This window comes from Spea bombifrons, chromosome 2 (genome assembly GCF_027358695.1).
Source record: "Spea bombifrons isolate aSpeBom1 chromosome 2, aSpeBom1.2.pri, whole genome shotgun sequence".
Lineage (NCBI taxonomy): Eukaryota > Metazoa > Chordata > Amphibia > Anura > Pelobatidae > Spea > Spea bombifrons.
Window position 1 is genome coordinate 20,206,215 of NC_071088.1, and position 25,769 is coordinate 20,231,983.

Here is a 25,769-nt window from a genome sequence, read left to right on the forward strand (position 1 = left end):
AACACGTGCAAAGGAGAAGCCTCCGCCGATGAAGAATTGTGTTGCTTTATTCCTTTAGTATATGGATTTCATGCGGGCAACTAAAACGAAATTGACAAATACCAAATGGATTATTCAGCAACAGTGGTCATTATTGTAGTGTCAGAGAGGTTTCGGGGCAAGTGGGTAAACACATTGACAAGCACATAAAACATGGAAAGGGGCTAGCAGCATACATAATATGAATGACTATAAATAAAAATTTGGAGAAATGATAAAACAGACATTCGCACAATATTGTATATTAAACACAACGGCCCTGAGCATTAAAATGTTTTAAATCCATCACACTACAGTTCTTTAAACTGTCATTACTTGAGACAGGCGAAGAAGCGTCAGACAAGTGCAAACGGTCACATGAATGCAAAAGTGAAATAGGATTTTGGCTAAGAATGAAGAGTGCAAAAAAAAAAAAATTATTAAAAAAAATATATAGAGCACTACCACTAACTGTGGGTTCTTTTGGCAGTGCCTGCGGGTGTGCATTTAAATCCTCCTTATAAAATTCAGTTCTTAAGCATTTTCTTCACTAAAGGGAAGAAAAAAAAAAAATCATGTTTTTATGACGTATGCAGAATTTTTTTTTATGCCTTGACATGATAGATAGTGGGAGTGTACAGGGTAAATAGAACGAAAAGGTGTAGAGATTCTAAATGAAGAAAAAAAATATATATATATTCATACGTATAAGTTCTACAAATAAATGTGCAAATAAAAATTCTCAAACATGCTGGGGTTGGAAATAAGCCTCAAATGCAACAATTTTATAATAAAAAAAAAAATAAAAAATAAAAAAAAAATGATAAATTGCATGTTTTCTTTTAACTAGAGCTGCCAGAAGCACCTGGAACGCATTGCAAGAAAGAAAGAAAATGCAGTTTACGGTCATAAGGACGAATAATCTTTACGGATTACTTAAAAAAAAAAAAAAAAAAAAAAAGGTTATTTTCAAAGCATAAGCGATTATTATTCCTTATTTTTCAGCAATAAACTGACCCGCAATGCATTCCTGGCCCCTCCCTATAGAATTTGTATATTTGCCAATAAGGGAAAATGTTAAGAAAAAAAAAAGTGTGTAAGGGAGGCAATTATTTGGTAGCAACAATGTTAGAATTTGAGTTAATTGTTTTGTTAGACAACAGCATCTTGTTTCTTTACTGTTTTCTGACCATTTCTTCTTCACAATACAAGTAACAATTTTAAAATGTACAATATACACAATTCTACCCACTGCCCACCCCAGCGTCTCAAATATGAGCCTACAAATTAGACGTTTATATTAGTCCTATAATATAAGTCCCTCTTAATTGGCTGAAATGGGCAAAGGGTACGCTTATAAATAGATTTCTTTCATGTTTAGCAACTTAAGTGTTAATAAAAAAGGCTCTAGCATTTACAATTTATTAAGTCAATATATCTGTGTAATATGCACTAATTCTTTTTTAATTTTTATTTACACCAGTGTTTTTGCTGCCCTCTCACCGTCCTCTTATTCGACAGGTAAAATATCTCCTGCTGGGAACTAGCGATAGGCAAAATATATTGCGGTACTAAAAACAACAAAACTGTCACATGCCCTGTTGACCAACTCAGTTTCTAATTTCCCTATTGACCAGGGGTAGACATTCCACTTGTGATATTACTGCACTATCCCTAATTAAAATGAGTAATCCAGCCCGATTTTCAAGTTAAATGCACATTTAAGTCAATTATGCACGGACTCCAGTACATTTTAATGCATGCAAACAGATGCATGCATTCTTTAGTTCAACTCCTCCCCCCAGCTGCCTCTGCTGAAAGCAGGGAGCATACCGTGGTATGCTTCTTAACCAAGCTCAGTAGAACTCCCATTCTACTCCACGGAAGCCGATTTCCCACTGGAATCAATGGAAATAGAAGTAGCCAATCACATGCATGCCATGTGAACGATTATGTTTTGCCAGCACACATGCGATTGGCTGCTGCTGCTTCAATGACTTCAATGGGAATGAAGTTAACATGCTGATGCTTCCTGGTTTCAGTAGATGAAGCCAGGTGGGGATGTAACAGAAGTCCCCAAAACTATGAATGCTCCAACTTAATGCAGTAAAATGTTTTGGAGCTCATGGAAAATGGACTAGACATTTTCTTTTTATTTTGGCTTAACTAATGTATGTGTCACTATACATGTAAACATATGGCCTGAATTACATTGCATTACACTCCCATATAATTCACAGCTCTTCTAGTAACTCCAAACTGCAATCATGCGCAATCTGAGGCTAAGTGGCAAAGATAGGACTTCAAACCCTGGACATTACTCCAGAGAAGCACAGCTAAGTACACATTGTATCCTCCTGCAAACACTTTCTACACTCCTGGCGACCTCTACATTTAGTCTGCTGAATTTCAGTTCAGAACCCATCAAATGATCAATGCACAAGAGAATTCTTCCATCAAGGCACTCATGTTACTGCCTGTGTTGTAAAAGCCTCTCCTTGTAGCAAAGTTAGATATATTCCTGAACAATGGCCACACTGACAATGCATTTCAGGTGGATGGCCCCTACACAAGATGTGGAACAAGGTTACCTGTTAATCGTAATAACCCCCAAGGACGTTACGGCTGCTTTGACAATCAAACAAAATAATAATACTTTACTGTTGCCTCTGAAAAAGCCAGAGCAGTGTAGTGTATAATGGCAGCTAGAAACCAGGAATGTATTTATGGTACTTCCAATATATCAACATCAAGCATGGATGTAAATATTAAAGATTTCAAAAGAAACTACTATAAGAAGCAGAATGCATGTGTGACTCTTTAAAATGGCTTGGTTCCTTGATTTAGTTATAAGTACTATGTATGTATGTAGTACTATCTTATTTGCCCCTCTCAGAACATTAGCAACTTTAAAGTGCAACATTACAATAGGCTTATCTCACGCAACAGCTGAACGCAACAGCTGAACACAACAGCTTCTGGCAACCTACAACTTTCTGCACATTCCCCGTGCATTGGCACGTCTAACACGGTGCATGGGGTTTTATTCATGCAACCAGATGGGCGAAAATTGGCAGCCCTAGAAACTGGTATGATATTAATCACTTTGGTAAGCCAGTCCTGCTTCTACTAGGTACAGTGCGGTGATTAAATTGGGCGTTTCAAATGGAAAGTTCATACACAACAACCATACATACCTCCTTAAAGATGACCCACAAGCCAACTGCCCAATCTAGACAAGCCTTCCAAAAGTTATTTATTGTCCAAATGGCATAGTTAACACTGACAATGTAATACCACCCTCAACCGCGTGCACTAAAAAATAAAATAAAAAAACGTTGGCTAAAATACATTCCAATTAATTGTACAATGACTGTGAAGCACTTACACGACAGCTGCCTCATTTATAGCATGCTCTAATGTATGCTTACTGACTTGTACTTTACTAATTAAAAGTTATGATTTCACTGAACTGAAGTAGCAAATATCACAACATGACACAAGCAGAGTGGAGAACATGGGGTTAAAAATTTTGCTATATTATTTAAAAAAAAAAAAATTTGGCAGGTTTTTGAGTCCAATAAAGAATATTTTAAGAATGCTCAGCACAGCAGCCCCAAGAGCACCAGCAATAACATTACTAGTTGAATGTATGAAGGGTTGCTGGATGGTTCCTAGAGCTTATGGATTCCAAGTTGGTAGGATGGGCCACCCCAGAGCCAACGTTTACCATCAGATTCATCACAACATTCCATACCTCTCTTCATACACACTGTTCTGAACTCATTCAAACCATCTGATCTGGAATAAATGAAATAGTTTGCATCCTCGGCAACTACGGACCATCAGTCTAAATATAAATGGGGAATTGCCGCAACGAATCTCTGCGGTGGGTTGGCATCTGAAAACCTAGCAGAAGCTGTGAAATACTAGGGAAGGCTAGTGTAAATGTAAAGCCATCATGATAGATAATATGTTGCCTGAACACAAGAACATGGAGGATGTCAGAGTTTCCATTTAAAAAGGAGGAGCACTTAATGTTTACATCCATACGTCAAGCACTAAACTCATGGATTAGAAATTGACTTGAACGCCTTCGGCTGGAAAGCATTTTTTACGCCTCGCTACCAAACGGCCAACCAAGTAAACAGAACAGAGTTACTGCGGTCACACTTCAGGTTAACTATCAAGACGTAAGAAGTGTATAGGGGTAAAGTCTCAATAGAAAACCATTCTGTATAATATTTTACGTGTTGGATAGAAATAACTATAACTGAATTGAGTATCAAAATAACAAGCTATGAGAGTGGGGGGTGAATGTTTATAGTAGTTACTAGCATACTAAAGCAATATTTCTGCCTTGGCATGATTATATCGCAGGTACAATTAAAACATCTTAAAATAGAAAGACACGGCTGTTTAATTTAGTGGTTTAGCCTGTATTAACATCGTACAATGAGCGAACAAGCCCAGTGCACTCCATGCAATAGTGTTCAAATAATAGTGTTGGATAACGCTAATGGATAATTATGGATTGTCTGTGTCCATGTCCCTTCATGTAAATAGGCAGGGGGGGGGAAATCACCCAAAAGTTCTGAAGGACAAGAATTTGGCATCCCATTATTTAATATTTTGTCAGTGAAAATGGAGACAGACATCAGAATATTACCCCTGCCGTTATTGTTATATATGTCAAGTAAATATATTTAATCAGACAATATTTCTAGTTATCCTATTCCTGTTAGGATGCCTGACCAGTTAGGGCTTTAGAGTAGATCCTCCGGGGGGGTGGGGGGCAGATCCCCCTGACACAAGATACCAGGCAAACCGGGAGAGGGGCGCATTACATCCCCCAACAATGAGAATAAAGTGAAATCCCTAGATATCCATTATTTAATTTGGCATACATGATTAAAAAGAAAAGTACGATCTGACAGCTTCCCCTCACAAACTATATTTTGGTCGACATTACCAATTTTGTCCAGTAGCACCAAACCTCTTGGGAAGTTATGACTTTAGGATCCTGCTGCCCGGCACCATATGATAAACTAAGGTTTATGCGCATGGACTCGCCAAGAGATGCAAAAACGCATACAATGCAAGACAGTGCGCCAGTACGGAAAAACAGCATTCACCCGACCAAATGTTGGAAATCTTTCGGCAATCGACTTAAAACTCTCTTTAATCTATAGCACTGCAGTTTCACAGAACGAACCCAGTCCGTCCATTGGAACAATCCTCATGTATCTCTAAACCTTTATACCTTATCGTTATATTCTTATATTACTTGTGAGGTTCCGCAGGAGTAAATGCCCTGCGATTGGCACCAATACCAGCATCTAAATAGATAAAATTAGTAAAATACATAAATGTGATCCTTATTTCAACATATCAGCATCTATCTGGCTCATAGGATTACATGCATGTGACACTTCAATGTCATCTTGTATCACATGCAATCAATCATAGTAACAGAACACACGGTAACATGAAAAGTGATTTGACATACTCGCATGTGGAATGCATAAGCATTTAGCAGTTAATCTTATGTTATGGGGGAAAAAGAAGAGCAGCGAATGGTTGGCTCTTAGCAGTATCTTTAGTATTGTGGCACAATCATAAGATTAGACTAAAGACACAAAAGCATGGATTCCAATTAGCCTACTTCTTGGTATATACCTGTGAGGCCACGTAGGAACAGTAGATGAACTACCAGAAGTACATGCAGAAATTTATGGGGAATAGGAGGAATAACGACGCCATCCTGTTTTATACGAGCATCAAACCAGTTAAAGGAAACCTGTTAAAACCAAAAATCACAGCAGCTCTGAAAAGCTTTGCAAATATTCTCAGCAAAGGGCTGCCAAGCTTCAACCAACTGTTAAAATATTAAATATATCAGCGAGAAAAGGGAAATGTTACGTTCAATTTATATATACCATTGTACAGCATACGGTCACCATGGGTGGAAATGGAAAGTGTAAAAATGATTACAACTGCATGCTGAGGAAATGTGCATGAATGAAAATTGGGTTATAAAATGTACAGACATAAGGGTCCGAATTATGAGTTTTGAGTTTGAGATCAATGAATAAAAAGCTTGGAATAAAAGACTAATTGGCACAGCCACATCGCATGATAGAAAATAATATGAAAACTACCCTTTGGTGTTGGAGGAATCTTCAAAACAAATCATGTTAAAGGTAGGAGTGGAAGCTGTGTTTCTCAAGCTATTGTTGAACTAATCTCAACAAATCTCATCATTCATTCTTTAAACTTAGGTCTATCCAGGTTAATTTAGGATGATGCATTTAAAAAAAAAAAATCAGCTAAGGAATAACAACTTGGCCTAACCCTTGACATAATATGCTGAAATCTCATTTGCTGGTTTAAGCACCAACTTAATGAATACCTGAATCTGATGTGTGTTGTTTTTTTTGGCCCATTTAAAGCTGAAAGTAATCTTGCATACCTTCAACAGTTCAGCAGATTTAAAATCGATGCTCCCAAAAACATCTGGATAGAAAATGTATTGACTGCGCAGGGTATCACACGCAAGGTGCCATTCTCATTTAACCATGAACTAGAACATACCCTTAATGCCTGCGTTCCAAAACATTCTAATAACCAGGGAATGAACCAAGATTCTGAGGAGCAGGAATTGGTGTAATGTACATTTTCATAAATTGTAATCTAATTATTTTAAATGCTTTGGAAAGACCCTCTTAAAATCATCTTTGCTGAAAGCCACTCTCATCACATGCTTTAATTTCCAGCACTCGTCCATCTTTTACAGATAGAAACCCAGCAGCCAATACAATCATACGTTAGATAACACAAACATGTAACCCTGTATAAACTGATTAAAATACATCATGTGTAGGAAGCCTTATTTTTGCAGCTGCTCAGTACCATTGAGAAAGCTGCTGTGAGGACATCTGTAGGCAGTTTGCGTTGAATGGTCAAAAGGAATGGCCAATAAGTTCTTTTTGCAGTTATGTGTAAGACATATGGGAACCATTGGATATCTGTGAAGTAACACTTGTGCTCCTACTCATTCCCTGCTCTGTCCGTCCCCCAGAAGCTGTCCGCCTCAGAGCCTGGGGGCTGTTGCGGACCCCCATCGTACTGCCACGGGGGACACCTTGTACGGACCCTGAAGGATGACCCCATGGTTGGGGCCCACCTTGCATTGGGTGACCCCAGGCTTGAGGTGGGCCTCCCATGGGGTGACCCCACTGAGATCCAGAGCCACCAGTGGGATTATGGGACCAGCCAGAAGCTCCCGGGTAGCTGTGGCTGAACGCCTCGGGGGAGAGATTAGAGAGTATCATATTGCTAAAGCCTAGCCTCATGCTTTCAGAGTCAAACGCTTCAATTTCCCGTGCTTGGCGCTCCAACAGACTTCGTATCCGTTCGGTGCGCTCATTTTGAAGAGCCAACATTTCTTCTTCAATCTACGAATAGGAAAAAAAAGAGACATTACAGAAAAGCCAAAACACACATTATATACAACAAAACAGTGTTAACGACAGCACAAACCTCATCATAGTCTCACCTCCCTGTTTTTACAGAGCACAGGTTGTTACAGGACAATGCCCACTATACTTTTATTATGTTCCCATGGCTTTAAGGAACATATGTCATATTATGCAAGAAGTTGCATGAATAGCAACGTCATCATTTATTCCCGAGTTCTTACCTGCCCAAGATACTCTGCTATTTGAGAAGCTAGTTCTTACGAACTAAAAGCATCCCGGAGATAAAAGTGCAGCATCTCTTACGTACCCCGACGCAGCGTGCAACGTATCCACATCAATATTTACGTGTCATTTGTCCTTACACAAGACATGTATCCTTACATAATAGCACCTTGGCGTCTGAAGTCTGGCTCAGGTGACACTCAGCTGTATCAAACAATGGATGCCTTGGGAAAACCAGAAACTAAAGGGACGCCCATACAAAACTTTGTGCAAGTGTGCTACTCTACTTCAAGTAACAAAACCTACTTGGCACATTTTTTTTAATTGTATTTATTTATTTTAGATACCCTACTGACGATATAAATCTTCCACATCCAGAAGGAAGGAAATAACGGAAATGCTACGTACCTTTTGCTCCAGCAGGGCCCTGCGCAGTGAAACCCTCTGCTCCAGTTCCCGCAGCTCGCGCTCGTGCTGAGCCTCCGCCTGCATCTTGATTTTGCTTTGATAGGCATTTAGTAATTCCAGCTCCTGCTGCAGCTGCATTTTCAGAACTTGGCACTCTGCTTCTTGTGCCTCATCCAGACGCAGCTGCCAAACCAGGTAAGGACAGGGTGTCACAAAACAATACAGCTCCCTTTACTTACACACGGCCCGCTGCCTTCTCGGATAATATCTAGATCTACATTACATTTATATAAAAAAAAGATGGACTGAACTTTATTGCGAGTGATCGCTTACTACATCCAAATTCAGGCTGACATTATTTGTACTTACTGCTTGCGTAGACAGCATTTCATTAATGCTGTGATCATACTGCTCAGCCAATATCGCGAGTTTGCGGGTCTGCTCCTCTTTCAGCCGTTTGAGCACCGCCTTGTGTTCGTTCTTTGGTGTGGTCTCCAAGAGGTGATTCCTCAAAGCTTTATACTGGCGTGTTTGGATTTTGCATGTGTCCTGGAACTGCTTCTTTATCTGTAACTCTTTAGACTGAACATAAGAAGCAGCCATGCATTAATTACATGATACAAAAATAGGTTTATAAGTGACACAATGGCAAAGCCGGTCACCACACTGTAGGTAGAACGCTTGGTCATATTCTAGACAAGGGCCATAACCAGCAATGGAACCAGGTGAGGTAGCCGGAACCATGGCGCGTGGAACTTCCCCAATGTTCTAAACACACACACACGACTGCCGCAGTATCAGCGGAAGAGAGAAACAACAACAAATATTTCAATTAAAATGAGAAACTATAAGAAATTAGGAAAATGTCAAACCTCTCTCCTTGGGTGAATTAGTGGAAACTGACGCAAGAAGCCAGGGTTGTAACAATAAATGTCAAACCACCATTGTTTTGTATGAGCAGAAAAGCAATCACAAGATTATAGAAAACCAATAGGGGAACTGTAGATAAAGATGGGTATCAGACAATGGCTGACAACATGCATTTCTATACAAATGGGAAGAAATAATCCTGTAACCCCTATGGAGAGAAGGATTCATAATTCATTGTGGGAATGGATGGATTTATTCAACCATTTTCTGCCTCAGAGGGTAATCAGCCAAACGCACACAATCTCACAGGGACAGCTGCCCCGGCACCGAGAAAAAATCACGACCAATTAGTACAAGGAAAGTTAATAACAGGGCAGAAATCAAACATCTGTCACTGCTCAATGGGAAGCTGCTTATGATCAGGCAGAATCGGGATCTCAGGCCGTCTCCAACAGCAAATTGATTTGCTGGCAAATAAGGTTTCCTGAGAGTAAAATTTAGCTCAGTTTCCAGCAGAAGAATAGATTTCTTTTGGATTTATGGACAGAGTGTTCTTTTGGCAGCACATAAGGGAATAGAAAAATTGCAAAGGAGTTAAAGAGAAAGTGAGAAATATGGACTGGACGACACGATTCTAGACTCGCTCACAAATCAGTATGATGTTATCGGTCCTAATAATATTGAAAGTAGAATCATCTTGTTTATTTCACATAAGCCAATTAGCCTGATTTGACAATCTAAGAAAATATAATTTGAATATATTTTGTTATCTTTACACCCCGAAACAAAATAAAATAAAAAGGGAAAAATAAAGACCTGCTTTCTCTTTAGGGAATTTCTTATTGTATGCTTTAGCAAGTCCACAATAGCTTTTTCCCCAACAAGCTGGTTACCTTGAGGCTTTTGGGCTGCTGTCGGACCTCCATGACATGCTTGCGCCTAAGCTCCCTCTCGCGTCTCTTATTGTATTCCAGCTGGTTTGTGAGTTCTGTTTGGTGCTGCAGCTTTATGAGTTCACATCGCATCCTCTGAATAGTATTAAGGTGTCGGAACTCCAGCTCTTGCATGGATTCGTGCTGTCGAAGGAGCATTGCATGTTCTAAGTCCTTTTGAGTCTGCCTTTTGTTGAGCTCCTAAAAAACAGACAGTATATATTGTGGAAATTAGATCCTCTGTATAAAACAGTTGTTTTGGAATGCTAATGAGTAAACTAGAAGCCAAACAGACAACAATATGTCATGTAAGCCCAAAATATTTCAGACGGAGGGTCTTGGTGGCTGCAGTCCATAGGTAAAAAGCTCATATTATAACAATCTGAACCATCACACACCTCTCTCACTAGATCCTGCTCCAGGTTGTGCCTGCCAAGCAGCATCCGCCTCTTAAATCTGCGGCACTCCAACTCCAGGTATTGCCTTTGTCGTCGCAGGAGATTAGCTTCTTCTTCAGCTTGGTAATGCTGGAAATTCTCTTTCTGCTTGGAAAGCCATTCCTGTTTTTCTTTCTTTGGGGTACTCTGGTTTTCATTTAGCTCCTAGTAATACAACATACGCATCAGTACAACTGCACATAAAGTTTAAACAGGCAAACGGCTCATTCTAAGCAAATATACAAGCTGGGGTGTACTGACCTCTTAGCTCTGACTTTCAACAAGAGCACTACATGAACCACTGAGCACAGGTCTCAAGCAATAAGTACAGCGTTTAATAACACGGAACGCGATTTGTTTAAGGATTAGAGTTTGGTACCTTCTAAAGAGATAGAAAACCCACTGCTTTGCTGTACCATTCTACTGTCAAAAGAAAAGCCTTGGGATACAACGTAATGAGATGCGTAATTCCAGATATTTGTTATATAGTATCTACAGCTTAAAAACTGTATTACTTCTTCCAACTTCAAGGAAGTGACAAATACTTGAGTAAGACTGAGTTGTTCACACTTTCCAAATGACCTCACCTCTTTCAGCTGCTCCTTGCGAAGTTTATATTCTCGTTTTTGTGACTCTAAAAAACTGTTCAGTTCTTTCTTTTGCTGCGCCTGGATATGTTGCTGGAATTTTTTCTCTTCATTTGTCATCAGCTTTAGCTATTAAAAAAAAAAAGAGGATACAGAAATCAGAGAGTAATTTTGTGTGTGTGTGGGGGGCATAACACATAAGTTAGATTTAGTCACAAAGTAAAAGGGCCCGATATCGGTATTGTAGCATTTTTACATCAGATCAGTGAGCCGAAAGATGGTGGTGCTAGCTCCAGCTAACAGGGGAGACTCCAGGCTATGTTTTCCCACCAGGGCAAAAATCATAGGCCGTACTATTACGTCCTCTGTCTCCACGGGTCACAAAGAGGTTAGCATAGAAATATTTACATTTAGCTGGTATACAATACATAGCAAATGCTGTGTATTTTTGTTATGTGCTGAGAGCACACGAAAGACTCACAACCTCACCTCTTTATCCATAGCCGCCTGATGTTTCTTAATAAGTTTTTCCATTTCTGCGGCAAAGTTGTTTCTCTGTGTTTCTAGATCTTTGTCTAAGCGAAGACGATGCTCATCCATCTCTGCCTTAAGCTTGTTCTCCAATGCCATGAGCTGCTTCTGATGTTGCCTCCTCATGCGCTTGTAGCCAGACATCTGCTCTCGCAACTCAGAATCCTGCTCATGCTCCTGAATCTGCCTCGTCACCTAAAAGCAGAAAATCAAACAAGGATGTAAGCTTATTGGGTGGGTAATCCTTTGTACATTAACAGCCAATGCAGCCATTTTGCTCAGCATGTACATTAAATTTAGTGATACAAGATGTCTCCAAATATGGTGGCTACATTTTAGTTCTTAAATGATCACCTTGAACTAATGTCAGAAACAGTACAATGTGGAGTGGAAGCCCTGATTCACCAAGCATACATACAATCTCTACATGTAAACACAATTACAATCTGACAACGTGCAAGCACAAACAGTAAAGTCACAAAGGTAAGGCTTGTTTTGGCCACAATGAAAAACACTTCACGTGTGTAGACATTCAGCAATACTGCTACGTAAAGGTATTCCCATTCGGGGGATCAGAGACTAAAGCTCATTTAAATCACAAATTAAAAAGTTACCAAAGAGGCTGTGCGTATGGTGGCAAAGTGTTCGCGGTTGCGATAGTGAGATTTATGACGAGAGACTTGGGGAGGAGACTGCGGTTCTGATGGCCGCGTTCTAGGTTCCGGCTCTTCTGGGTAACTTTCTTCCTCCTTAACACAAAAAAACAAACAAACAAAAAAACTTTATAAAACAGTTTAGTCAACTTATGTCTTTACTACAGTGAATGTGAGGCCTCAACAATCAATCTATAAAGGGATGTAAAAGTATAGTAATATCTGAAAGTGCAAAGATTTGATCACGGTGAAAGCTGGGGCTTTAGGTCTAATATATGAAGACTTCACTGAGAGCGTAGAAGATTTATGGAGAGCGGTAGACACCGATGGGGAGGGAATCTGAAATGTGTGGCATAAGCACACAATACGTGACAATACACGTGTCGCAATAAGTGACACAAACAAAATAAGGTTTGGTATTTTTAAGCCAGGTAGAGACTAGATTGGCCTAGCGCTTGCTCAAACTACGGGATATGACCCACTTGCCGGTCATATCCCATAGTGCGAGCGATGCACGTGGAGCCATGTGCGAGAAAAAGCACTGGGTCACGGGAAAAAAGTCTAAAGAACACAGTTGTCCCATCAAATATTCACTTTCTTTGTCAAATGCAGGCAATATAGCATTAGTGACTAAAGATACCTAATTTAATGAAAAGCATCATTACTATAATTATGTTACTATCACTGAATTGGATAGACGATGCCTGAAAACCACAAAGAAAAATTAGCAATAGCCTCTCACATGGTATTTCAGGGCTAAAATCCATACACGTGGGGGTATACTCACTGGCTTTAAATGAATGACAGAGCTGTTTGACATCACGGTATGATCTCCTTCCATCATGTCCAGCTCACTCTTATCATCCGAGGCATCAGGAAGACTGTTCACACTGCTGCTTTGACTACTGGCGCTGATAGACATGCTGGGAATAGACTGGTTGCTACCAATGCTATTGACAGTCCCTGATCGGCCAATGCCATGTTCTTGATCCTGGAAGAAATTACCTGCACATTAGAACTTTGCAATCTAGCAACCGAATACCGAGCGCTGGTCTTACACCCTACGCAATGAAAATACACTTAAAAACATTATTTTCCATTTTTTGTAGGTCCCCCATTTGCCTCAATTTTCTAGCTTTTAAAAATTCCAGTTTTCTCATTACCTCATCACGATCAAAGTTCTGGAGGGACACAGGATTTTACATTTCCATATTCAATCAGTTACCCAAGAAGCTACACATGGCCTGTACACTGTGCTGGTAGAAACATCAGATTATAAGAGCGCTACACATATGACCAATGGCTACATGACCCAAAACATTTCCAAATACATCATAGCACATAAAATACAACGAGGTGGCACTTCAGCCGCAGTCACTTTTCTAATGCTGCCGGCTGTAGAAATCGAGCATGTTTAGGGTCACCAACAACAGGTATCGTTGTTTTGAATAACAAGACCCCTCGAAGAACAACCACTGAGTTTTGTTTTTACAGTGAGGCAGATGACTGTACTCGCTAAGCATTTGGCAGAAGATTGATGGACAGTTTATCATTTCAATCCCCTGATACCACTAGCCCTGTATTATATATAGTATAATCTGTTTTAAGTTATACCTTACGCAGTAGGGGTTGCTCTAGATGTGTTGGCCTAGTATTTTGTAAGCGCCCAAATTATGAGTTCTATCAGCTTCAAGATAAAGAAACGTTGACTAGTATGATAACGGAATGAAACTAAGAAGGTGTCGGGTACCTCTTCCTCCTCCTGCGTCTCCACAGCGGGCCCATTGTGAGCCTCTTGGAAAAGCAGCTTCTTCATCTTGCGATACTGGAGGTTGTCCAGCTCCCTAACAGCATCTTTTGTCCTCTGGATCAGGTCAATTAACACTGTTTCAGGCCTCTCCCGCAGGACAAACATGTGCTATACAAATAACAAGAGTATTAGGCAGTACAAATCACAGTAACACAAAACGAACGCGGACAAACCGCATACAATCACTGTATTACAGTTAACCACCGTAACGTATGTTCCACCGACAGCACACCCGACACGCAGAAAAAGGCTCATCATAAGTATTAACCGTACAAAATGTTTGGATAATGAGAAAGAAAATATTTTTGTGTGAAATATATTAATATTAAACTACATAATAAAGCATAGAAAGTAAAACATTTATAGCAATATAGTAATATTGAGAACAACCCTGCAATAAAACCAAATAGGTTTCCAATGTAAATCCTAGTCTAAGACGTGCAGGCAAGGACACAAGGTAGGTCATCTATTCCTAACCCACTATTACACAAGCTCTTTTATTAGTGTATACTTTATATACATTGCTTGAAGCATGGCACCGAGTGGCAACTATATGAGATTGAGCTTTCCACCAATTTACAGCTACCTTGATTTTGTTAAATCCCATCAATGTAGGGTAGGAAAGAACTTAAACTGTTCAAGATCAGCAGCATGCCTCTTATTCAATCTGCTTATCTTGAGCAAAAAGATAAAGGCAGCAAAAGCCCTTCACAAAAATCAAATACACGCCTGTATGAGTTCATCTACAAAGAGTCCTGCTCTGAATTCATAAGAGTAGGTGGGAGTTTTAGGTAGAGACATTTACAATGCAGATGCAGTTACAATTATATATGTTACCACTAGGAGGCGGTATTGCTTAAGGAGAATATATTTGTTTTGATAGTTATCCATCACAGATTCCACAATGAAGTTTTATGTACAATGCTACATTCAAGGCCTCTCAATGGGGTTTACAATAAAAACAGTGGGATTGGAAGTTAAAGCCGGTAGAGGGGGTTATCGCTACTGTACTCTCTCTAGTTAAAGGTGGCAAGGGAAAATTACACCAGGACAGGAAACTAAATATGTCAGTTCTGCCGCAGATTTATAAAGAAATGTACTTCCCTGGTTTTAAACCAAAACCTTTAAAACCAATACTCTGATAGAAAAGCAAAAACCACAAGTTACGGGTGAGTTAATGAAATACCAGGTGCTTTATCTACTTTAGATTTTGGCAGGGAGGAGGGAAAATAGGAATTTTGTAACAATTAAGCTAAAATAAACGTAGGCAGCTGAGAAAAAGTTACCAACAGTAAAGATTGGAATGTTCAGGCGTTTCACAAAGGAAGTTTAAAAAGAAAAAACACGCATACAAAGGTTATTTATATTTTCCTTTTTAGTAACACTGACCTTAAGCAGTTCATCTGATGTTGGCCTGTCTTGAGGGATTTTCTGAAGACATGAATCTACAAAGTTCCGGAAGTAGTCAGACCTAGAATAATAAACAACCCCAAAACACGTAAGGGAAAATTCTCAATTATGTTTAAGAAACAATATTGCATTTTCCATATAACTGTTTTTACAACCGGCAAATACCATATCATGTAGATCAAGGAAGGGCATGCAAAGAATCTGGGTGAACAACTAATTTGTTTTTTTTACTTGCAGTTCTACAAATAGCCACTAGGGCAGCATATTAGGCATCATTTACAGAATGCCTGGATCCTCTCTTTGCTCCAAGCATTCCATTTTGCACTAATCCATATCAAACTGGACAGTGGAAGACAAAGGGAAGGAGGTGCGTTTCTGGTGAGCTATGTTACCATAGAAGACGGTATACTAAGCCTATATTTATTTAGAATAAAAAATGTGTAATCTAGTTTGGACATATCAGAAAGGTTGTTCCAAATATCCAAATGCCCTGCACAGTCAGGAAACATATAGTTAACATGCTGTTAAAGGCTGTATTCGTATTGCGGACGGCGTGTTATAACAAGTCATCTTTCCAGGAAAGGGACTGGCTGCCTGGCAGCGGAGCGTATGAACCTCACAGGGCTCTGGGTGGCAACTCGAGTCCGAACCAAAGAAAATAAAACATCGCACATTTCATCTCCGAGATGGTGTACGGAAGGTAACACGTGTTCGATTTCTGAACACTGGGAGATGTGCGGGTGTGCGTCACAGATTAACACCAATTTAAAGAAAATATACACAAAAAAACATATTTTTATGAAACTATAGAATACCCTTCTGTGTGGACACCAATTATGTCCAATTTGTTAGAGACAGGTTTATTAGTTGTGAAATACACTGAAGTCCATTCATACTCAACTCCATCATACATTAAAAAAATATTCAAAGTTAGGGACTGAGGATCCCTTTATAAGATATATGAAAAAGGGAAAAAAGAAAATCTACATAAATATAATCTGAGTTTATGAATGCTATCCTACAAGCAGGAGCTCCAGGTCAATGAATGACGTTTACCACATTAAACCTTTTACTTTAAATTCACTCTCATTTACAGCCTCAAAGTTTCAAATGGCGATAGCAGGTTTTTTGCCATTAATCGAACTAAACAGTCAATGGGATTCAATGCCAATCCCAAATCCTAATTCTTTGAAGTCAGAAAGGACAGGAACAGGTTATATATTTTGTCTTTTTGAAAAGCATTTTCTTTGAAGGGTATTGCATTCGACTAGCATAAAGTTGAATTGCAAGGCTTTCAGAATAAACAGCATCGAGGGCCGTTTAAAAAAAAAAAATATACGTTTAATAATGTGGCATACTCACCATTCGTTAGACTGAAGAGTAGGGGAGTCATTCTGCGCTATGTGGTATAAGGCACTCATTGCATTCATATTAAATAATGGAGGCTTCCTTTCAGCTGCATAAAAATGTAAAAACAAATAATGAACACAAACCAACCATTTAATGGCTTTACCTATAATACTAAGAAACATTCACAGGTACTTCCGTAGCTTAGCTCGTGTTCATGAGTGCTCGATAGGGAGTGGCTAGCTATGATATCCATACAAATTCTCATTCATCCTTCCTTTACATTTCACAACCATCACTACATAACTAAACAAGGACACCGGGGTGGGTATTGATGTTGTTGATGTACAGGGCACTTGGATGAAAGTTTTGAATATCTATTACATCTCATCCATGTTCACACAGTGTACTTTTTAGTTATTGATTATACTGAATACAAAATCTAAATTGTAAAAAAGTAAAAAGGAGCGACATAAAGCCATCATAGGGAATGAGAAAATAGTCTGGGCTTATTCTGAAGAAAACATGTTCCTTGTATTAAAAAAAAGTACACAGAAACTTCAGCAAACAAGGGTTTTGTTCCCATTATGAACTCACTACATTCCAGTACCTCCGAAACCAGGCCAGCGAGCCATTAATCAAACGAGGACAATATTATCTTTGGATAATGTCACCCAAAAGATATTTGTTCTTTTTTTTGTCCAAGTGGAAGAAGCTCTGCATAATTATTATTATTACGTATAGTTTTCTATAGTACCATCACATTCTGCAGTGCTGTACGGAGGGTAAACAGGACATAGCAAGCCGTATATAAAATATAACAATTCCACTTACAGAACCAAAGGAGGAAATAAGGAATTAAGCAACAGTCTAGTTCCCAAAAGTTGTACTTTTATTTTTTAATACGAAATAACTTTAATATGCATTCGGAGTGTCTGGGACACTAAACCGGCCCTTTAAACGAGACAGACGGCTCATTTTGGAACTCTGATAACTAAAGAATGTCTGCGCTGATTTGCATGCGGTAAATTACACTGAAGTCCATCCAAAATCAATTTCAAAATGCATTTAACATGAAAAAGGGTCTGGAGTCCTCATATAAATCCTGGAGTAAAAACCATAAAACCCAACTGCATGTGTCCCGGGATATCAGTCCTCTATCCCTGTACACGTCCTGCGCGGTGGCATTTAGAATGCTCTGCAATCAATGTTTACCTTTTTCAGTCTGTCTTGCTCTTTTATTGAATATTTATCTAGATTGTCGGGACTTACCAAGCTCAATACAAGTGATCCCCAGAGACCATACATCCACTTTTCCATCATACTGCCCTTCATCCATGGCTAATATTACTTCTGGGGCCATCCTAAAACAAAGAGGTTTGTAACCTGTTGGTACACATGCAGACATGGCAAAATATAATACAAAGAACACACTGTGCATTCTAATACTGATTCATAAGAAGAGTAGCGACACGTCCGCATTTACAGAATTCGATCCGTCCTCGCTTCTTTCTCTGGTCTTTCGTCGTTGCTGGGAGGCCACTGGTTTATATGCGAGGTCATATTCTAGGAGCAGATATTACGGTAGAACGATGCTCAGCGCTCTTATCAGACTGTAGCAGACAAGCATACGAAGCAGACTAGCGATAACTGTTGAAACATACAGGCTCTGGACAGTATACCAAGTGCACAGAGTCACATTGGGAAAATAAGAAAGAAATGCAAATGAAAATATAATAAAATAAAATGGCATAAATTCTCTTACCAATATGGTGTCCCCACAAAGGAATTGGCAGGAGAAGCTATTGAAGCAGATCCAAAGTCAGCAAGTTTTACCTGGCCTGGTTCTGTGAGAAGGATATTACCTGCCTTGATATCTCTGAGGAGGAAATGATGTTGTTACAAATTGTAAAAAGTAGACCATTCGGATGTAAATTTTTTCATCGGATTACCGGTGACCGGCAGCACCCCTGAAAATCACAGCCTATAACCTACACAGTTATGGAGGTCAACAGAGCGCAGGCATTTCAATTTAATGGCTCAATAAATGAATTAATATTTCACTATTTTACCTGGCCATTATATTTGTCTATGTGTATATAAAATCTGCACGACTATAAACTTGTCACAAACCTATATTACGGGGTGTGATTAAAACACGGTTACGGAATGAATGTATTACTTAAACATCTACTTGGACAGGGAAATTGTTCTAGGAACACGGAAGTTATAAGATAAACGTATTACCTGTATTGGCTAGAAACGGTAAAGGACAAAATGTGTATTTTGGATGATGTTCGCATACATAGCAATAAAAAAATAAAACTGTTTTTGGGCCCTAAACGAAATAGCCACATGTGGATTTAAATATATATATATATATATTTTTTAAATGAACTCACACAAAATATATATATTTTAATAGAGCTTTGTGAAGGTGTTTGTACATTAAACAACTCTAAATGCTGGGAAGAGCAGCTTCAGGTATAAGCATTTATTACTGTATTCCTTTGTTTTGATTGATGCCATGAAGGGAGACAAGCCCTGTAACACCATTAGTTATAAAGGTGAACCCTTTAAGTCGCGCGACATTAGTCACAAAATAGTTCTCAACGTTTCAATCACGTAATCTCGAGATAAACTGATGACTTCTACATTTATTGTTGCTAAAAGGACATAATTTCCAAGTCTGCTACTCTATACAGTTAACAGGCAGCCAGCAAGATGCCATTCGGAGTACTTATGTGTAAAGATTAAGGTCATCCTAACAAGAGGGGGGGGGTCTAAAATGTGCCATTTGAAGCAGTAATATAAAAAAAGGGATACCAATTTACACTTGGAAAAACACACATACACACATACCAATATACGTACCTATGGATCAAGTTATGTGAATGCAAATAAGCTAGACCCTGCAGAGCCCCATGAGTGATCGCGGCTATTTCAATTTCTTGCAGCGGTTTTTTGTGTACTGTGAGAAACAAAAACAAAAAAACACGGTTACATCCATAAAAAAGTTATGTCAGAAATATTTATTATTTCTTGAAAAACATAAGTGAAGTCATAATAATAATAATAAATAATAATTACCTTCTAGTAAGTCAGATGCAGATCCTAGACAATATTCCATCACAAGCTGGAGGGAGAGAGGAAAACGAGGTGAGGAGAAAATCTTAAAACTACAGTCGTTTTGTCAGATACCATATAATTTACAACTATAAAGATGTATATATAACCCTGGATATAACCCTGGATCTGGATAGAACAGCCTCTTACCCATGCTGTGTGCTCTCTCAGATAGCAGCCCTTGTACTCTATACTGTTAGGATGTTGTATCCTTTGAAGAAACTTGACTTCTTTGATGATGTCTTGCCATTTCTGCAATGCATACACAGAGGATACATATATTATGCCATGATTCAAAAGGAGGAGACCAAAGATACAACGTATATCTACAGCAGAAAGAAAAAGTAAGAGAACCTACTTTGAAATTACTAGCATTCGCGTATACATTTGTCTTAAAATACGATATGATCTTCATATATAGTTACAATACTATTTATTTAATACAATTTGTTGTACTGTTCTTGTCTTGAATACATCAATCACACATTCACAGGGTGAGTTAGAAAACGTATGTGAACCCTATGCTAATCACTTCAACAAAAGCTAATTGGAGTCAGGAGTGAGCAAATCTGGAGTCCACTTAATGAAGCAAGGTTGGATGTGTATTGTAGAGCTACTTTAACATTAAAAAAACACAAACATTTTGAGTTTTTTTATTCTCAAGAAGCATCTGCTGATATTGATCAATTCACACCTACCCTAGGGTAACAGCTAAGGGCTTAAAGGAATAATTGGAACTGGTTAAAATCTCCATTCGATAGTTTAACATACACAAAACACTAAACAGGCATGGAGTCCAATGCAGGACATTACGGAGAAAGCCGCTGCTCTCCAATTTAACATCGCTGTTCGCCTGAAGTTTGCCAAAGAGTATCTCGACACTCCACAACACTACTTGGAAAATGTTTGGTGGAGTGGTGAGATTTGCAACTTTGCATCATAGTTGTTTTTATAACTAAAAGTTAACTATTGTATTCCTTATACAAACTAAAATGCTGAAAGACTACTTCCTGGCCAGTTAAAGCACAAAAAGGGGGAGGAAAGGTCCAGGATTAAACACAAAAGATGATATTAATGCGGTTTTTCCACTTCTATTAAAAGAACAAACAGTTTCTCCCCAAGACTCTTGCCAGGGAACAAAATAAATAATACATCCAAATAACTGAATAGAATATAAGTTTACTTATGTCTTAAGTGAACCGATCTAAAAGCCAATGCCGGCAGAACACATTCATACATTGCAAATCTGCTTCACCAGACGATGTCAAGCAGAGGGTACACAGGCAGGCAAGAATGATTATGCCTATAATGACTATGGGAGCAAAAGTATTTTTTTAATCAAATCAGCCGTTTTACAACCACATACTTCAGCATGTATCTACTATTAATTTGCATATTTCATAAGAAGACCTATGAAATGAATGAGTACCAGCACCGCAGGACTGCAGGGGTTAAACATAGTAGTTTAGTGGAACATTTTTAGTGCAATTGCGATATAAACTGATAAGAAAACATATTGCAGAATATATAAGTTATACAGTATACAACATTACCTGATTTCATATGTTTAACCCTTTTTTGTGCTGGGATAAAAAAAAAAACCCCACACCATAAAAGAACACGTGTAACTCAAACAGCAATTTATAATAATAATAATAATGTAAATGGAAACATTAGTGTTTAAAGGCTGGAAAGACTGATCTATAGTTAAAGTCTGAAACTCTAGGGAAAGATAACTTATAAATAGAAATGTAACATTCGTAGAATGATTACTTCTCATTTACAAGTCTCACAGGACTAAGGCCTTCGAAAATTGCACTGGGAAACTTCTGCCCGCTCTAGGGAAACAGTCATCGTAATTCTAATCATCTAAAATATACACACAGACTTAAGGCTGGAGAAATCCCAGGAGCCAAGCAGCCATTCCTTCTAAAATATTTCAGAAGATATAAGCTGTCCGGGGTTCAAATGTTTCTGATTTGCCTCTATGGACTACACATTTCTTTAGTACCACACACTACTACATACACACACATTACAAAATTATATATATATATATATATATATATACAAACACAAAACTACAACATCCTTGTGTTGGGTGTTTCATTTTCACAACTACATGCCAGCACTAACATGCCAGCACTAACTGTGCAGTTACTTGAGAATCCATACATCTTATGCCCATTTGGAGGAACCTTTATTCATCCCATGCCGACCCAACAAGAACAGAGTACACAAAGCCCAGTGGTCCACAAGTTACACCTTCAGCTGCTATTGTGTTTCCCATGAATCTCATTGCAAAAACTTGGCAAAATTATGTCGACAACAGCTGTAGATCTACCTTGATGAAGGGTAATAAACACTTTAAAATGTAAAAGCAGATGACAACTGACCACAATGACAGGAACCTCGAACCAACCTCTGATGTGCAGCCTTATCAGACCAACATTAGATCTGGTGGCCCAGGAGAAGGGTCTGCGTGGAGGGTGACCTACCTGGTTATGAGTTGAATCATTATAGATGCCTCAAATCTAGCTTCCTGAATCTTAGTGCTAGATCTTACAGAGAAATGCTTTGAAAATATATTATATAGGGCCTATGCGACTCCTAAATTGAGATTTCAGAGTGGCCAGAGTGCCAACTCAGATTGCCCTTAATGCAGAGGGACTGGTGCCAAACTGCTGCATTGCTTCTGAGCTTGTCAGAACATTAAACCCTTTTGGGAGGAGGTCCAGGGGTTCATAAAGCAAGCCCTGAAGCTGGATTTTGTTTGGAATTCTGTTTCAAGACATACATAGTATTCCCAGCAAAGGGAAAAACATATTGTTGGTCTTTTCAGCGGTGGAAGAAAAGGAGATTCTGTCACAGTGGGTTCACTCACAGCCACCAACGTTATAAATGGTGCTTTCCAGGCTTAAAATCCTCTTCCAGATGGATTGGATAAGGAACTCAAAGCAAATTATTTTATTACTGAATAGCACCCCTACATTGACACATTAGATTAAGACCTCTTAGCTGTATTCTGAGACAGAATATGGATTTATTCGCAGTTATTGCAAGGCAAACACCCCATCCTTAGTATTAGTACTACAGAGGGACATGTCAGGTGTTGAGGCAGTACCTGGGTGGTCATGCAATGAGATATGTGGGTCACAAGGTTACATACATCAGCTGGTTTGTTCCTTTCAAGCATAAAGGCTTTATTTATTGTTAAACAACTGTAGCACGACAATCAATGTATGCTTTACTCACTTTCCCCAATAACTGTCTTGTCAACATATGCTTCATGCAAGTGATGCAGGACATTAAATCAAGCGTGCCGCGCCTCATCACAAATTCTCTTTGGAAAACCTACTGTACTGAGGCCTGTGTCTGTAAAGTTATGATATCACCTGACATGGTGCTCATCTTTTACAAACAAAGTTTAAATTTCTGCTTAATGTTCCCATAAAGGTTAAATGAAATCTCAAAACAGAAGTCAACCCCAAAATTCAATCTATTTTAAATACTAGTATATGTGACCATCATCAAAATGGTGCGCACTTTTTGTGTGATATATTATTGTTATGAAAAGTGTATTCTCCACATACACACATATAATCTGAAAATATAAACCTATAACACCCTGTCACGTGTTGAAGTTTATCAAAATAAAATAAAAATACTTCCCTATTTTACACTGCCGCAGCCCAACAAAACACTCCTCTCAGTGTTCAGAAAACGTACAGAAACAGCAATCGGGGCGCATGTGTATATATGTGTATCTTTTCTTCTATTTTTCTTTTTTTCCTATATACACATGCGCCCCGATTGCTGTTTCTGCACACATATAATCTGCAAGGAGAAATCTTCCCCTTTTACAGAATTTAATACAGAGTACACACACTAATTATATATATATATATATATATATATATATATATATATATATATATATATATATGTATGTATATATATATATATATATATATATATATATATTATACACATACACACACACACACACACACACACACACACACACACACTGGAAAGCAGAAAAAACAAGGTATTTTAAGAGGATAAAGTTCTGCTTGCTGGTTGTGTTCTGCTATTTTTGCTTGAATAAATGTGTGAATACATTCAGTGAATACATAAAGTCATAAAATAAAAAAATGTGGGCAGGCTAGATGGGCCGAATGGTTCTTATTCGCCATCAAATTCTGTTCCAATAACAGAGAAAGAGGTACCACAGAATCAAACAGATCCAGAAGAATAAATAGGCAACGGTTGTAACATTTGATACGTAGCATGAGACGTTACATACCTCATTTGACTGCTTCCCACTGTAGGACATTTTCTTGATGGCCACCACTTCATTGGTACGCACATCGTGTGCCTGAAAAAGACAAACAGTAGTTTAAAATGTGCGGTTAACCTTCTGCTGGAATCACAAAAAAAGGAAAAGAATACAATTACAATTATTAGAAACATCACACATATCACTAAACATTTAGCAATGTGATGCCTTTCCCTAAAAAGCCGCTCATAAAATAAATAAAACAAAACACACCACGTTGTTTTATAGACCAATGTTTGCTGTACCCTCTCTTACAATCCTACTGCCTGCTATAAATCGTGTTTCTTCATTTTAAAACAATAGTGATTTTTGTTCTACAGTCCTAGGATGGTCCAGTTTTATTTAAGAGCATTGTATGAACCACAAAAGATTATATTAAGACAACAAAGCAGGAACTGGTTGAGACATTTTCCTTTTTAATGATAAATATGCAGTTTTTTTATGTGTATACGTAACTCTGACCTTAAAGAGCAAAACATCTAGTTTTAATCGGAATCAGCTAGAAAACAGGAAAATACTCTGTGTCAGGGTTCTTTAAACGTGGGATAAGCGTTTGAGCTGCAGCATGTGTAGCCGCTATCTCTGCAGGCCACTTGGATGGGCTTAACCCATGGGTCAAAAGTTACTCCTCCCCGGCCCTTTAAACACACAGAGTCATTTGAGTTTGTGATGTTACTGCGCTGGGTCATGGGAAAAGGTTTCATGAGCACTGCTGTATATGCTAAACTCTAATAATTTATATTATACCTCAGAACACCTGAAACGACCAAAGAGGGACCCGTTTCATTCAGAGGGCTGTGGTTATAGGTGCAGCTAGGGTGCAGGGCTTTACCAGAACGCTATATGTGAAAATGGATGACTATATACGCAGCTGAGTTAGTTACGCAGTGTTGAGAGATTGTTGGTAAGAGATATGAGAACTTTTGCCAGTAATATATACGTCTAATATGTCAGTTTGGGACCCTAAACGTGGGTCTTAGCATTAAACCACCACCAGGGTGAAAAGGTTTATAAAAAGCTTAATGTTATATTTTACTCAACCTGCTTTTTTCTTTATTAAACAAAAATAATAATATTACAGACAAGAAATGTCCTCTTGCAAAAACAAGAGCTATACAGACTGCCACTTACAAAATAAACGGCTCCAAAGCTTCCATGGCCAATTTCTCGAAGATCCGTAAAAAGCTTCTCAGGATCATCTCTAAAAAAGAGCTCCGCTACGTCTGGGTCCTTCAGACTTCCGGCTCGACTCGTCGACGGCATCGTGCCGTCTAACTATCTGGGCTCGCACTGTCCTATCAGCTCCTGGTTCATCTGTGTGAATGGCACCTCGGCAGCATGGATTACTGAAGAAGAAAGCGAGAGAAGGCATGTTAGCCTGGCCAGTTCTGGAAACATGTATGATCTAAAAGTGAGCAAATATACACCACTCTCTTTAAAGTATGCTCTAAAACAAAGAAAAAATTATAATCTGGGAAGTGCCCGATATATTGTTTCAGGCTGTTCTCATTTTTTCCACAATTCACCTACACAGCGCTGAACAATATGTAGAAGTGTACAAATTTGGTAAAGATGAAACCTTTATTGGCTAACTG

The 25,769-nt window shown here is 38.7% G+C and overlaps 1 protein-coding gene across 2 annotated transcripts in view; it reads right to left on the reverse strand.

Moving 5' to 3' along the window:
• Positions 1-6,754: 6,754 nt before the first annotated feature.
• Positions 6,755-25,769, reverse strand: part of TAOK1 (TAO kinase 1) — a 35,731-nt gene continuing 16,716 nt past the window's right edge. For both annotated transcript variants that reach the window (XM_053457047.1, XM_053457046.1), the window contains exons 2-20: positions 25,306-25,520; positions 24,142-24,213; positions 19,983-20,084; positions 19,797-19,842; positions 19,581-19,677; positions 18,472-18,585; positions 17,979-18,070; positions 16,722-16,815; positions 15,339-15,420; positions 13,890-14,057; positions 12,927-13,130; positions 12,101-12,235; positions 11,445-11,681; positions 10,956-11,084; positions 10,330-10,533; positions 9,893-10,132; positions 8,499-8,711; positions 8,130-8,312; positions 6,755-7,475 (exon numbers count right to left, since the gene is read on the reverse strand). In XM_053457047.1, coding sequence (XP_053313022.1) covers positions 7,014-7,475; positions 8,130-8,312; positions 8,499-8,711; positions 9,893-10,132; positions 10,330-10,533; positions 10,956-11,084; positions 11,445-11,681; positions 12,101-12,235; positions 12,927-13,130; positions 13,890-14,057; positions 15,339-15,420; positions 16,722-16,815; positions 17,979-18,070; positions 18,472-18,585; positions 19,581-19,677; positions 19,797-19,842; positions 19,983-20,084; positions 24,142-24,213; positions 25,306-25,437 — 3,006 coding nt within the window. In that variant the 5' untranslated portion in view covers positions 25,438-25,520 and the 3' untranslated portion in view covers positions 6,755-7,013. The remainder of the gene's footprint in view (positions 7,476-8,129; positions 8,313-8,498; positions 8,712-9,892; positions 10,133-10,329; positions 10,534-10,955; positions 11,085-11,444; positions 11,682-12,100; positions 12,236-12,926; positions 13,131-13,889; positions 14,058-15,338; positions 15,421-16,721; positions 16,816-17,978; positions 18,071-18,471; positions 18,586-19,580; positions 19,678-19,796; positions 19,843-19,982; positions 20,085-24,141; positions 24,214-25,305; positions 25,521-25,769) is intronic.